The 13,344-nt window shown below is 45.7% G+C and overlaps 1 protein-coding gene across 1 annotated transcript; it reads right to left on the reverse strand.

Moving 5' to 3' along the window:
• Nucleotides 1-2,111: 2,111 nt before the first annotated feature.
• FZD7 (frizzled class receptor 7) lies at nucleotides 2,112-11,098 on the reverse strand. Its single transcript, XM_075933859.2, has one exon. The coding sequence runs from the start codon at nucleotides 10,462-10,464 to the stop codon at nucleotides 8,785-8,787; it is 1,680 nt and encodes a 559-aa protein (XP_075789974.1). The 5' UTR covers nucleotides 10,465-11,098; the 3' UTR covers nucleotides 2,112-8,784.
• Nucleotides 11,099-13,344: the final 2,246 nt, after the last annotated feature.

Here is a 13,344-nt window from a genome sequence, read left to right on the forward strand (position 1 = left end):
TGTACCTCTCTCAGCTGCTGTGCTTAAAAAAAACCAAAAACCCTCTCAGGGAAAGTTTTGGAAGGGGGCCATGGCAGACACTTGATCTGGTTCATGATTTACGCAAACATTTGGGAAGCAATTCACTTTGTCTGTCTTCAGTAGAAATTCTATTTTAAAAACTGGATTTTTTTGTCCATGAACATGCTTTGATGTATTTGTAAAAGAAAAAAAAAAGGTAAATTATTGACAAGAAAAGTAAAGTCTGATGAAACCGTGTGGGTGGTGTACGTGTCTCACTATAAAGAGATTTAGTAAGGCAATGTGGAAAACTTTTACCTCAGGCAGCCTAGATTTCTCTGTATTTAATTTAGGTCACAAATGAAAGAAGTTTCACAGTCTCATCGAGTCCCTATTGAACATCTTCCTTTCTCAACAAACTGCCATCTAATTTGCCCACTTGATAGCTCTACTGAGGAGAAGACCAGATGGCACAGAAAGGTGTGTTTGAATGTGTCGGTTATACATTTGCAGTGCAGTTAACTGAGGTGAGGCACCGTGTGCCAACACACTGGGTGTGTCTAGACTACTGAGTTTTGTCGACAAAAGTGGACTTTTGTCGACAAAACTATACATAACGTCGACAGAACTCAGCAGTTTTGTCAACGCTGGTAAACCTCATTTTACGAGGCATAACGCCTTTTGTTGACAGAGTTCTGTCGACAGAAGGTGTTATTGCCTGTAGGCTTGCGTCTAGACTACAGGGTTTTGTCGACAAAGCAGCTTGCTTTGTCGACAGAACTGAATGTGTCTAGACGCTCTATGTCTACAGTATCTGTCGACAAAACTTCCGTTGACAAAACCCTGTAGTCTAGACATACCCACGGTTACCACGCACCAGTGTTGTCAGGTGGTAACTGGCTTTAAGAATTGGGCTGGAGCCTTGGACATCTCCAGTACTTTTTATTGGATCTCAACACTTAATATAGTCTTGTTCAAATGCAAGCTGCAACTCAGGATATGTCTTCATGAAGCAGCAATGCACACTGGAGGGGTGTGATTTCTAAAACGCAGGCTAACTGGCCCAGGTAAGCCCGGCTGGCAGAAACTAAACGTTCTTTAGTGCCCATTAATGTACAGAACAGCACTATGTTAATGTATACGACAGCAGCACCTAAGATTGATGTGCCCTGGAAGAGCTGAGTATATTGCTAAATGTATCTAATACCGGTACACATGTCCAAATACTTTTCACTTACTCAAATGCATGGGTGTTAATTAGTGGGGCCAATAGACTCACTGGGCCCCTTGGCAAAGTGGAGGGGGCTAGCTGCATACTCGCAGAAGGGGTGGGGGGTTGGGTAGTGGACACTTGAATTGCTGGGCCCCTGCAAAAGTTGCCCTCTTTGCCCTCCCTTCCCTCCCCCATCAGGAGGCCTGGGTGTAATTGAGGGAAGAAGTTCACCCATTGGGCTCGTCTACACTGGCCCCTTTTCCGAAAGGGGCATGTTAATTTCACAGGTTGTAATAGGGAAATCCGCGGGGGATTTAAATATCCCCCGCGGCATTTAAATAAAAATGTCCGCCGTTTTTTTCCAGCTTTTAGAAAAGCTGGAAAAGAGCATCTACACTGGCCCCGATCCTCCGGAAAAAAAGCCCTTTTCCGGAGGATCTTATTCCTACTTCAAAGGATCTTATTCCTACTTTTCTAAAAGCCGGAAAAAAGCGGCGGACATTTTTATTTAAATGCCGCGGGGGATATTTAAATCCCCCGCGCATTTCCCTATTACGACCTGTGAAATTAACATGCCCCTTTCGGAAAAGGGGCCAGTGTAGACGTAGCCATTATGTTTGACCTGGAGTGGAGTACTTTGTGCATCTGACTCATAACATGGTACTTCTCGGATTACCTTGCAATAGCTTAGGACCAGTAGTACCTTATATTTGAACCCTGCTGTGAAGTTATGTGGTCAGCCTCCCTAATGTGCATAATTTATGAGGAAAATACAAGTAATTTATTCCCATTGAATGTCTTAATTTAACTGACTCTGAAATTGGACCTATTCACACAAATGCAGCTTCTGAGTCTATCAATGATTACTAAAATGATTAGGGGTTTGGAACGGGTCCCATATGTGGAGAGGTTAAAGCGACTGGGACTTTTCAGTTTAGAAAAGAGGAGACCGAGGGGGGATATGATAGAGGTATATAAAATCATGAGTGGTGTGGAGAGGGCTGATAAAGAAAAGTTATTTGTTAGTTCCCTAAATAGAAGAACTAGAGGACACCAAATGAAATTAATGGGTAGCAGGTTTAAAACTAATAAAAGAAAGTTCTTCTTCACACAGCGTGTAGTCAGCCTGTGGAACTCCTTGCCAGAGGAGGCTGTGAAGGCTAGGACTATAATAGATTTTAAAGAGAAGCTAGATAATTTCATGGAGGTTAGGTCCATAAAAGGCTATTAGCCAGAGGATAAAATGGTGTCCTTGGCCTCTGTTTGTCAGAGGCTGGAGAGGGATGGCAGGAGACAAATCTCTTGATCATTGTCTTCGGTCCACCCTCTCTGGGGTACCTGATGCTGGCCACTGTCGGCAGACAGGCTACTGGGCTAGAAGGACCTTTGGTCTGACCCAGTACGGCCGTTCTTACGTTCTTATTTTCAATGATACTTGTGTGGCCTGTTAACGTAGGATTTGATTTCCTCACAATCTTTAATGTCTTTACAACATACGTAGGAAGGAGAAAATTCAGTTGTCCCCATTTTGCAGATGGGAAACTGAGATACAGCTAGGCAAAAGGCCAGATTTGGAAAGGTATGTTAGGCACCTCAAGATGCAGTTAGGTGCCTAACTCCCAGGTGTTTTACACTTCTCTGCATCTTGAGGTGCCTAACTACCATTGCACAAATCTGGCTCGGAATGATTTGCACAACACCATACAGGAATCTAAGGTGGAACAGGGAATTAAATCCAAGTCTCTGGCTAGTGCTCTAACTGCTGGACCATCCTCCCTCTCTGTCCAAGTTTGACACCAACCTTGTCCTGCAAACATACCCCTATTGACCTTGAGCTTTTACTAAAGCACCTATCTCTGTTCATGTGACAAAAATAGACATTGGAAATAACCGTATCTCATTGTATACACTGACAAGAGCACTGCCCCTCTCCCATTCCTTTGTGGGTTGTGTCAGCTAGTTCCAAACCCCTCTGCAGTGCAGGGGTTGTACGGATGTATGCCTTTTTCCAAGGTGCCATTCAATCCCAAGGATCCACAATTGTTACTAGCAATGTTTTAGCATGAATACCCCGATCGCCACATGGCTATTTTCTGAGAGTCATGCAGTCAAAGCCTCATTGTATTCACTATTCCCCTGTGCTGTATACACTGTCTTTCCAGCTGTATTTGTAATAATACCATGTTTAAGCAAAGGTGAAGCTTGATATAACCAAGCCAAATTGTGAAGTGGCTTGGCCAGCCCTCATGAATGTGGAACTTCTAACTAACCTGGAGAGTTGAGGGTTGTTTTTTGTTTGTTTGTTTGTTTTTTGTTTAAAACTCTAGGACTTCCCTATTCCGGCTTTTCATCCATATGTTTCCTGACATGGTTTAGCTGGTCAGAGCGGAGGGGACCGACTTACGTTAGAACAGTGTCCTTATGGGCTGTAGTTTAGCTCTGGTTGGCTGCAACCATAGTGACACTGAGCTGAGGCATAATTTTTAGAGCTGGAAAGCCACCGTAGAGTGAACCTGTATCACAGAGTGATTCCAAGACATTTGTCCCAACTAATCAGGGAAATCCTGCTAGCCTGAAGCCCTTTCAGTTCCACTGAAATAGCAAACATCTGAGAATTGCTGAGCCCTGGGGTGAGTGTTTGACTTTTATAGTTTGGGTATCATGTTGGTTAAAATCTGGCATTTATAAAAGGGCATTTGGGAGCTTGCCCTATACTCTGGTTTTTCCATTCCTGAATTATCTTATAGAGAATCAGAGTTGCCAAAACCACGCACTTATGTGGGCATGAAACAATTACCTTCGTTTATACAGAGGAGCTGTGGCACTATTCTACCTTAGTGAGCAGTCATAATGCTGAAAGGGTGCTTTAGCAACCTCTCCAAGCAACAGAGTGAATCTATCTGATAAAAATTCAGGGTTTTAAATAGTAGCGGTAGGTGGCAAATGTGAAGAGTCTACTGTATACAAAGTTAGATGCAAGGGTCTGAAAGGCAATAAAAATGATCTACTAAGACAGCTGCTCAAGATACAAGCTATCAATTTTGATTTTAAACTGACAAGAAAGTTTATTGTTGCTAGTTGCTGAGTACAAACGTGTGTGGCTTTCTCTGACAGATAAGCCTGCTGACTGACCGAAATACCAAAGGAAATAATTTGCTCATGTGGGTATCCTATTAAAAAAATAATCCGGCTGTAGTATAAAAGCACTTACGTACCTGTAAACAAGAGAAGTATCTGGTCTTCTGCCAGTGACCATGCCAGATGCTTCAAAGACCGTCCCATCCTCCTATCCCAGTATGTGTAAGTCAGAGGCGTAGTGACACCCGGAGCATGGAGTTTCATGTCTAATCATCTTGGCTAATAGCCATTGATGAGTCTATAGCCTATGAAACTTGTTCTGTAAAACCAGTTATTGCAACGCACTGTATGTAGAAATACTTGGGATCGTACTTGCTGGTCTTGTGAGGTGAGAATTCCTGCCTACATGAGAACTGAAGGTGAAAAAATGTGAAAGACCTGAAATTTGTTAAAACTGAGAAGTTATTAATGGAAAGTCAGTACTGGAGATCAATGCTGATTTTTTTTTTATTAGCAAAAATCTGTTTCCTCCGCTTAGCCATTTCTTCAAGATTGCTTCACAGAATACCAAGAAGATAGGGCTAGTGTGATTTCAGGCAGAAGTAACATGCTAATGGAACATCCTCTTTCCAGACAGGATATAAGGCACAGTGGTAATATTTTTGCTCCAACACTCCAGATACCATCATTGCTCGCAAGTCTGATAGTTGTATCTACAAATCAAACTCAGTCCTGGTATGAGTCACATCTGCTTAACACTTAATGGGAATTGCTCCCATTTACACTCATGTTGAATTTGGCCTAAAGTTTCAGATTAAATCCAGAATAGTTGATTAGAGATATACCCAGTATACTACAGGTGGTTTCAAATACAGAAATATTTCTTAATGAGGAACACCCAGTCAAATACTGCTTTAATATTAATGGTTTCAGGACATAACCATCATATTGTTTTTCTCAGGAAGATACAAAGTTGTTACCCTGCACTTGTCTCTTGTACCAGTAAAAATACTTTATTTGAAGTTCTTTAGTTCCTGGACAAAGACAACTATTGCACCTAACTGCAGTTTCACAACAACTTTTAACGGAGGCCTACTCATTACCCAGTGGAAAAAGTACAGGAATAGGGAGATGATACAGGTATTCAATCTGTTTAAATTACATGTTTAACTGTTCAACAATTTACATATTAATTGCAGATTTTGCACCGGAGCTATGAAAACAGTGTGGCTTAGGCACACGTATAAGAGAGTTACTATTCTTTTAAGGTCCTTACTGCTACAGCCACTACAGATGGCAAATAGTGATGGATTTATGGGAGCAAAATGTTTATAGAAAGGTTCAGGTTTCCTAAGTGAACACAGCGAAACCACTCTGAGCAGTTATCGGTGATCTCATGTCCTAGGCTCGGGTTGAAGAGGTCTGACTTGTAACAGAAAGGAAAGGAAATCTGATAGAAATGGTTTTGGTGAGCAGTTAGCAGTTTTAAAATCATGAAGGTGTCCTTTGTAGAGCAGCATAAATGGGTTTGCTCTGAAAGTAACTTGAAACAACCATTTTGTTTTTTTTAAATGCGTAAGAGTACAATGCCCAGATCAAAGTGTCATAAAAAAATGGTGCATCCACTGTTCCCAAGAGTCGGTGAAAAAAGGCCCTGTGGGACCTGAAGATTTGGTCAGGCAGCCTAAGCTCATAGTAAAACTTGAGAGTCTAAGGGCAGTCCCCATCATGAAATGGCTGTGGCCATGTCCAAACTCAATATTTACCCCCCTTAAAACCCACAACAAAAGGGCCAACAAACTTAATCTAAGAATACTTTTCAGTTTCTAGGAGGAGTTGAAGTTGAACAGAGTAAGTCAGAAGACAGATACATCCACACACTGCTTTGTCACTAATACTGAAGCAAAGCTGTTGCTAAACCTATGTTATGTGATTGTAAAACCTGTGTGGATTTGGAATCTGTCCCATCACTTGGCCAGTGGAGCTCATGCTGTTAGGGATGGATTGGAGGAGTTCATAATCCACCTCCATCTGTGAGGTGGACTATTAAAAAATTAAAGCAACTTCACCCCCACAGGCTTGGGAAAGTAAAACCAGGCACAGTGGAGGGATTTGGGGTGAAAATAAGACCCTTCTCCACTTCCATTACAAAAGCTACTTAGCAGTGGCTCTTCCCATCCCACTTGCCCGTGATCATTAGTTTGAATTCTTACTTGACCAAAGAACCCCATAAAACATTAGTCAAACTAAATATATGGATGAATAATACTTAGCAAGGGTGTGGCACTTTTCAGTAATAGATCTCAGTGTGGAAAGAGCCTGGGAAAATGCCATTTTACAGTGAAGGGTAGATCCAGGAATAGCAATAGCCAAAAAATGGATCTTTCTTCTATTGCTAGAAATCATTACATCAAAAATAATAATACCTTGGAGCCTTGAATTTCAGATCCCTTGTGTGTTTGTCACCCCCAAAAACAAGGTCTAATTGAGATTGGGCATGGAAGGTTCTCTTCTCTTCCTCCCCTCCATGGAGTAGCCAGAAACCTAAATTTTAGAGAAATAAACTTCTTTTTTTAATACAAACAATTTATTTAGTGATCTGTACATGTGATGAAGTCTGGCCTCATCCAGGCCTTCCGAAAAAAACCCAAAAATCAAGTAAAAATGTATAAATACATATATATTTCTTACAAAAAAGAGACATTTACAAAATATACATACTGCATTTCTCCTACAGTTTTTAATGTGCACATCAAAGGACAAAACAAGCCCTCTGAGTTTGGGACCAGATGTCCTGAAGGATTTGACTGAGGGGATATTTCCTTCTCCCCCTCCTCAAGCTACTGTATATGCCCATTAGGCAGTAACAGTCTGTTCTCACCCTGAACAGTTTTAAAAGTTTCATTCAAAATCTCTGCTCTTCATTATGAGCAGTGATTACAGACTTAGGGAAAAAAGTTAGGGGGCAGGGCTTGTTAAAAAATCCATAATTCCCTGATTAGTCTTTAGGCAAAAATAAAAGTCAAACCCTTTAGATCATAAAGCTAAAAAGTAGTATTTAAAATATGAAAGTCAATCTATAAATTTAACACATAAATGTAACATGACTGAAGACTCTGAAAGAATAAGTCACTAGTCATATATCAAAAGGAATATGAAAGACTGTGAAGTTTAATTTCTTTTTAATCAGTTTCCCTTCTCTGGCAAAAGTTTCAAGATATGATCACTGGGAACTTAAGTCTTTGTACTTCTATTTAGAAAGTACAAGATTTCTCACACCTTTTTTAAAAGGTGAGCAGTTCCATCTTTAAAAAACCCCAACAACATTGCACTATTGTTACAATGTAGTTTAGGGAATTAGATGACAAGGCAAATTTGCACTTCACGGTCTAAAAACTATCCCACCTGTCCCCCAAATCCAGTCACTTTGCTCTCTTTCACTGTACCCTAGAACAATCCAAACAAAATAGCAAACAAATAAGGCTTATGGGAAGGAAGAGAAAAATTGTATATACTTATCTTACATATCTTAATGCATCCTGTTTTGTCAGGTGTTCTGAATTAAAACTTGTTTAACCAAAAGTCTGGCATTTCTTTTGGCTAGAACAGAAACCCCTACTGCACAGTGTATGAAAGCAATCTGCCTTCTCCTTTTTCATAAGAATGTTTATAGGTATATGCTAATCACAGGCAAGGTTGAATTTTAACTACTCCTTTTTGTTAGCTTGCCCATAAAAAACGGTCTCATGCTTATGCCTTTCCACAGAGAAAACACTTTTGTTTCCTCTTTGTCTCCTATAACAAAGGAAGGGGTGGGGGGGACGTTTTGCTGAAAAGCAACAAGTTCTGTCTTTTAGAGTATTAAATAGCAGCTCCCTCCTCAAAACAGCAAGGCTACCCCTACTCCAGTTAGGTTCGTCTTGATAAGCCATCATGAGCTATAAAAGCAACCCATATTCTGTCCAATAGAAAGGGGAGTGCAAGGGCTTCTGGTTATAATTGGCAGCTTCTTTTAAAATACTCACATGCTTTCTCTGGGTTGGAATGACAAGACAATGAAATAGGACTCAGGAAATTAAGCCAAGGTTGGTTGCAGCATAACCGAGGTCAACTATGGATTTGACCATTTCTTGACTCCAGTTTCCTGGCCCACACTGTCTACCGGCACTAACACAGCAGATCCAGCTTAACCTGTTGCCCAGACACTACAGGAGTGGTTTTTAAAAAGGGACTTTTTGCAGGGAAAGGACTCCCCATCCGCAGTCTAAGAAGGGTGCTTACTCTGTGCTTTTCAACTGGGTTGGCAAGCCAGCCAGCAAGTCATTGTCTGAGGATTTTGCCTTTGGGGCCGGCAGAGTAGCAGAATCCCCCCCCCCCAAAAGGAGCCCACTCACCACCCTTTGAGAGTCCCTCTGGGGCCTGCGTGGCTCTCCCGGGCACACACTCCAAGAGCCGCAGCAGCCTTCAGGGGAGAGCAGCGAGGGGCTGGCTCATCATACCGCGGTCTCCCCTTTGCTGCCGCTGCTGAGTCTGTGGTAGAAGCGCCGCCAGGACTGGAGGGTCTTGCCGGACCAGATCCAGAAGCCGGTGGTGATGCCCACGATCATGGTCATGAGGTATTTGATCATGAAGACGGTGAAGTCCGGGCTCATGGGGGCGAAGTGGGCGGGGCAGGGCACGGCGTAGCTCTTGCAGGTCTGCAGCAGCCAGGTCTTCTCCCAGGTGGCCCGGAAGGCCTGCTCGTAGAAGTAGCAGGCCAGCACGATGGTGGCGGGCACGGTGTAGAGCACGCTGAAGACCCCGATCCGCACCATCAGCTTCTCCAGCTTCTCCGTCTTGCTGCCGTCGTGCTTCATGATGGTGCGGATGCGGAAGAGCGAGACGAAGCCGGCCAGCAGGAAGGAGGTGCCGATGAAGAGGTAGACGAAGAGCGGGGCCAACACGAAGCCCCGCAGCGAGTCCACGCTGGAGAGGCCCACGTAGCAGACCCCGCTCAGCACGTCCCCGTCCACCTGCCCCATGGCCAGGATGGTGATGGTCTTGACGGCCGGCACGGCCCAGGCGGCCAGGTGGAAATACTGCGAGTTGGCCTCGATGGCCTCGTGGCCCCACTTCATGCCGGCGGCCAGGAACCAGGTGAGGGACAGGACCACCCACCAGATGGAGCTGGCCATGCCGAAGAAGTAGAGGATCATGAAGAGTATGGTGCAGCCCTCCTTCTTGGTGCCCTGCGCCACGGTGCGGTAGCCCTCCTCCGAGAAGCGCTCCACGCACACCGCCCGCTCCTCCAGCAGGAAACCGGCCACGTGGGCCACGGCCACCATGAAGTAGCAGCCCGAGAGGAAGATGATGGGCCGCTCCGGGTAGCTGAAGCGCCGCATGTCCACCAGGTAGGTCAGCACGGTGAAGAGGGTGGAGGCGCAGCACAGCACCGACCAGACGCCCACCCATAGCCGGGCGAAGCGCACCTCGCTCTCCTTGAAGTACATCAGCCCGTGGGGGCGGCCGGGCTCGCAGGGCGCCCCGCAGTCCCGCTCCCCCAGGAAGCGGTAGCCCAGGTAAGGCGGCACCTGGAGCTGCCGGGGGCAGGAGAAGGTGAAGCCGGCGGGGGGCAGCGGCGGCGGGGTGAGGAAGTCGGGCAGGCCGGGGGTGGCGTAGGCGGTCGGGGGCCCGGCCCCTGCTCCGCCGCGGCCGGGGGTCTCCGAGGTGTTCTGGCCCACGCAGATCTCGCCCGCGCCGTGCACGGGGAAGTTCTCGCAGCGCAGGCGCTCGGGCCACTGGAAGCCGAACTTGTTCATGAGCGCCTCGCAGCCCTGGCGGGCGCGCTCGCACAGGGAGCGGCAGGGCGGGATGGCCTGCTCCAGCACCGTGCACACCGGCGCGTACATGGAGCACAGGAAGAACTTGAGCTCGGCCGAGCACTGCACCTTCACCAGCGGGTAGAACTGGTGCACCTCCAGCCCCGCGTCCTCCTGGTTGGTGTGGCCCAGCAGGTTGGGCAGGATGGTCTGGTTGTAGGCGATGTCGGTGCACAGCGGGATGGAGATGGGTTGGCAGAAGCCGTGGTCCGGCACCGAGATGCCCTTCTCGCCGTGGTACTGCTGGGCCGCCGAGCCTAGGAGGGCAGCCAGCAGGACGGCCAGGCCCAGAGAAGCAGCCGTTACAGGCCACATTGCTGGGGCAGCCGGAGGGAGCAGAGGCGCGGGGAGCCCTTCAGGGCCGGAACATCAGCAGAGAAGCTCTGCGGTGCGCTTGCCAGGGGCCGGAGAGTCCTTGTTCAATCCCAGCCGCACTACTGCTGTTTTCCACGGGTCGGGGGGCTTGTCCCCGACGTCCAGCCCTCCCGCGAAGTTTCCTGAGAGGCCTGCCGCGGGCGCGGGGAGAGAAACAAAACCCCCACAAATCTCGGCAAAGTGTTAGCCGCCTGTGCAGAAAATCCCGTGGCTGTGGCGGCGGCAACTCGCTGGCTCCGCTCCCCGCCTGGCTGCTCAGCCCTACAGCTTGGGCTTCAGGTTACAGTTAAACGGATTATTAGTTCGCCCGACTGATCTGTGTCCTTTACTGGGGGGCTTAATTAACTGTCAAAATCCAGTTACGGCGCGGTTCTCCCTCTGGCTCCGACGGTTTCCCCTCTAGGCTCCTTCTCAATTCACAGGGCCGGCGAAACGCTCTGCAGCGGGTACAGTCCGAAGCGAGGGTACAGCAGCCACTACAACGTCTTCGGGCTAGCGAGCGTCTCCAGTCCAACTAATGGCACACAAAAAAGATACATATATGTCTCAGGATTCCACGGAACCCCGCCCCTTCCCCCATTCACAACCACACAGCAGGCGGGGCATAGAACCTCCGCTCTGGCCAATCGCCGCTTCTGTTTCCTCTACAGCTCTGCTCGGGATTGGTTGGAATAAAAAAAAGGGGCGTGGGCGGGAGAGGAGGCGCCTGGACAGTTCTGGGAGGGATCTCTCAGCTGAAAAGTTGAGAGAAACTTCCCTCCCCGCCCCCATCTGTTAAGGGGGCATCGGGTAGTGGCGAAGACGGGTTGGGTGTGGGAGAAATGTGCCTGAAAAGAGCTGCCTTTCCCCTGCCCGGAAACACATTTTTTGAGACTACCAGGCGCCCCCAGCAAATTCCCTCTGGGATGCTGAGCTGGAAGGTGCAGTGGAAAAAGGCAGTCCTGTCGGAGAAGGATCCAGAGATTGCGCTCTGGGTGGCCTTAGAAAATCTAATATTAAGTAAAGTGTGCACAGGCTTTGAAAATGTAAGAGCTATATAAATGCCACGAATTATTAAAATGGAAAAACGAGCAACATCCTCTTCACAGGTACGGAGTGAATGAATGACTCTGGGATTTGTAATGTGCCTATGGTTATTTATTGCATAAGGGATCAGATTTATTATGACATACAGCTTTATTATTTTTGCTGGCAAAATAAATGGATTTGTAAATAGATTTTTCAGGCATTTTTTAAAACTTTTTTTGTTACAGATCACTGAGAAATTTAAAATTTCATTTGCAATCTTGATGCAAAGTCTCCACTATAACAGTCTTGAATGCTGAGATCATGCATGAAACCCCACTTTCTTTCCTCAAGATTCTTTAGTCTTTTAAGGTTTCTCTATGAAAATGTATTCCTTGCCCTTCGGAAAAATGTCCTCATAGCTTAGGACATTGACATCATTAGAGAGCTGGGAGTATCTGTAAAATTGGACGAATTTATGGACAAAAAAGCTTCATTGTGGCTTTTGCAGCCACATTTCTGTCTAAGGTGCATCATCTGAACAACAGTCACTGGAGCCATCCTGCTTCCCCCCCCCCCTCCCCCGAAGAATAAGTTGTGTGTGCTTTCCTTGAGCATTGGCCATTGAACACCACTAAGTGACAATGGGAAGGAGGCCCTAAAAAGCATTGTTTTGGCCCTGGTCATGCACCACTCATCCCAGCCACATTCTCCGTTGCTTGTGGTCAGTGAAGGTCTGCCCAGCCACCGTAGTGTATACTCCACTTCATGGACTAATAAGACCAACTGTGATCTCAATAAGAGAAGCATAAATCTAGACTAAATCCTGATGTTGCTTTGGATTTACACTGCCCTCATAATTGTGCCCAGGGACATTCTGACTGTGCCGATGTGTTTTGTGGGGAAAAAATTGTTTTCTAGACTTATAACTTCTTCAGAGCAGCCACTGTGTAGCTCAGTGTTAATAAAATATTGAATAAGGAAATTAGATACAGCAATGAATGGACATTCTGCTAAGTATTCAGTTCTCTGAAAGTGTAAGTGTTTGTGTTTTTATAAAAACACTGAGCTCTTAAAAATACATGGGGTGGTGAGACTGAACTCATTTCATTACTGCAGGAGCAGTTTCTGGAGAAGAAACCCATCTTTCCTTTATTTTTACTTATAGAAGTTTGAGACCATCCTGGAGAACCTTTTCTTCTTCAGTCTGGCATGATTTATTTCCTGACTAATTTGCTTTCATGCACCCAGTCATCAAAAATGATTTTCCAATGTTGAACTTTAATTTGTTCCCCCAGCAAAAACTATATTGGCTTGCCTACAGTATCACTTTCCCCTTTGCCATCAATAAAGCTTTAAAAGATTGCTCTTCCAGTGTTTGCCGCTCCAGCTTTCTTTAATGCTCCACGAGCTACTGAATTAGTTTTCTTTAAAACTTGCCCTAAAACCTTAATTTTCTTTCTAGATTATATGACTGCTTCATGTGCAAAGTATTTTGTGGTATTGTCTATGAAGAATGTGATATGAAAAGAAATGCTACAATACAAAGAGAGAAACTAACTGCAGACTTTCTGCCTGCTGCTTTGCCCATTCCGCTTCGTTGATGTAAGAAAGCAGGGATTCACTGCTGGTGAATTGGTGTAGCAACAGATCCTCTCTTTTTTCAGAACTAGGTTTCAGCAACATAGAAATTATGACTGAAGCCAACAAGACTAGGGAACTTCAAAATTGATTTGTAGGTCATGGCAAATTGCATCATGGGCTAATCAGAAGGCCCTGCTGCAGTTCCACACAATGGGACAAATTAAGCATGCA

The sequence above is a fragment of the Pelodiscus sinensis genome, chromosome 7, assembly GCF_052426305.1.
Source record: "Pelodiscus sinensis isolate ZL-2025 chromosome 7, ASM5242630v1, whole genome shotgun sequence".
NCBI lineage: Eukaryota > Metazoa > Chordata > Testudines > Trionychidae > Pelodiscus > Pelodiscus sinensis.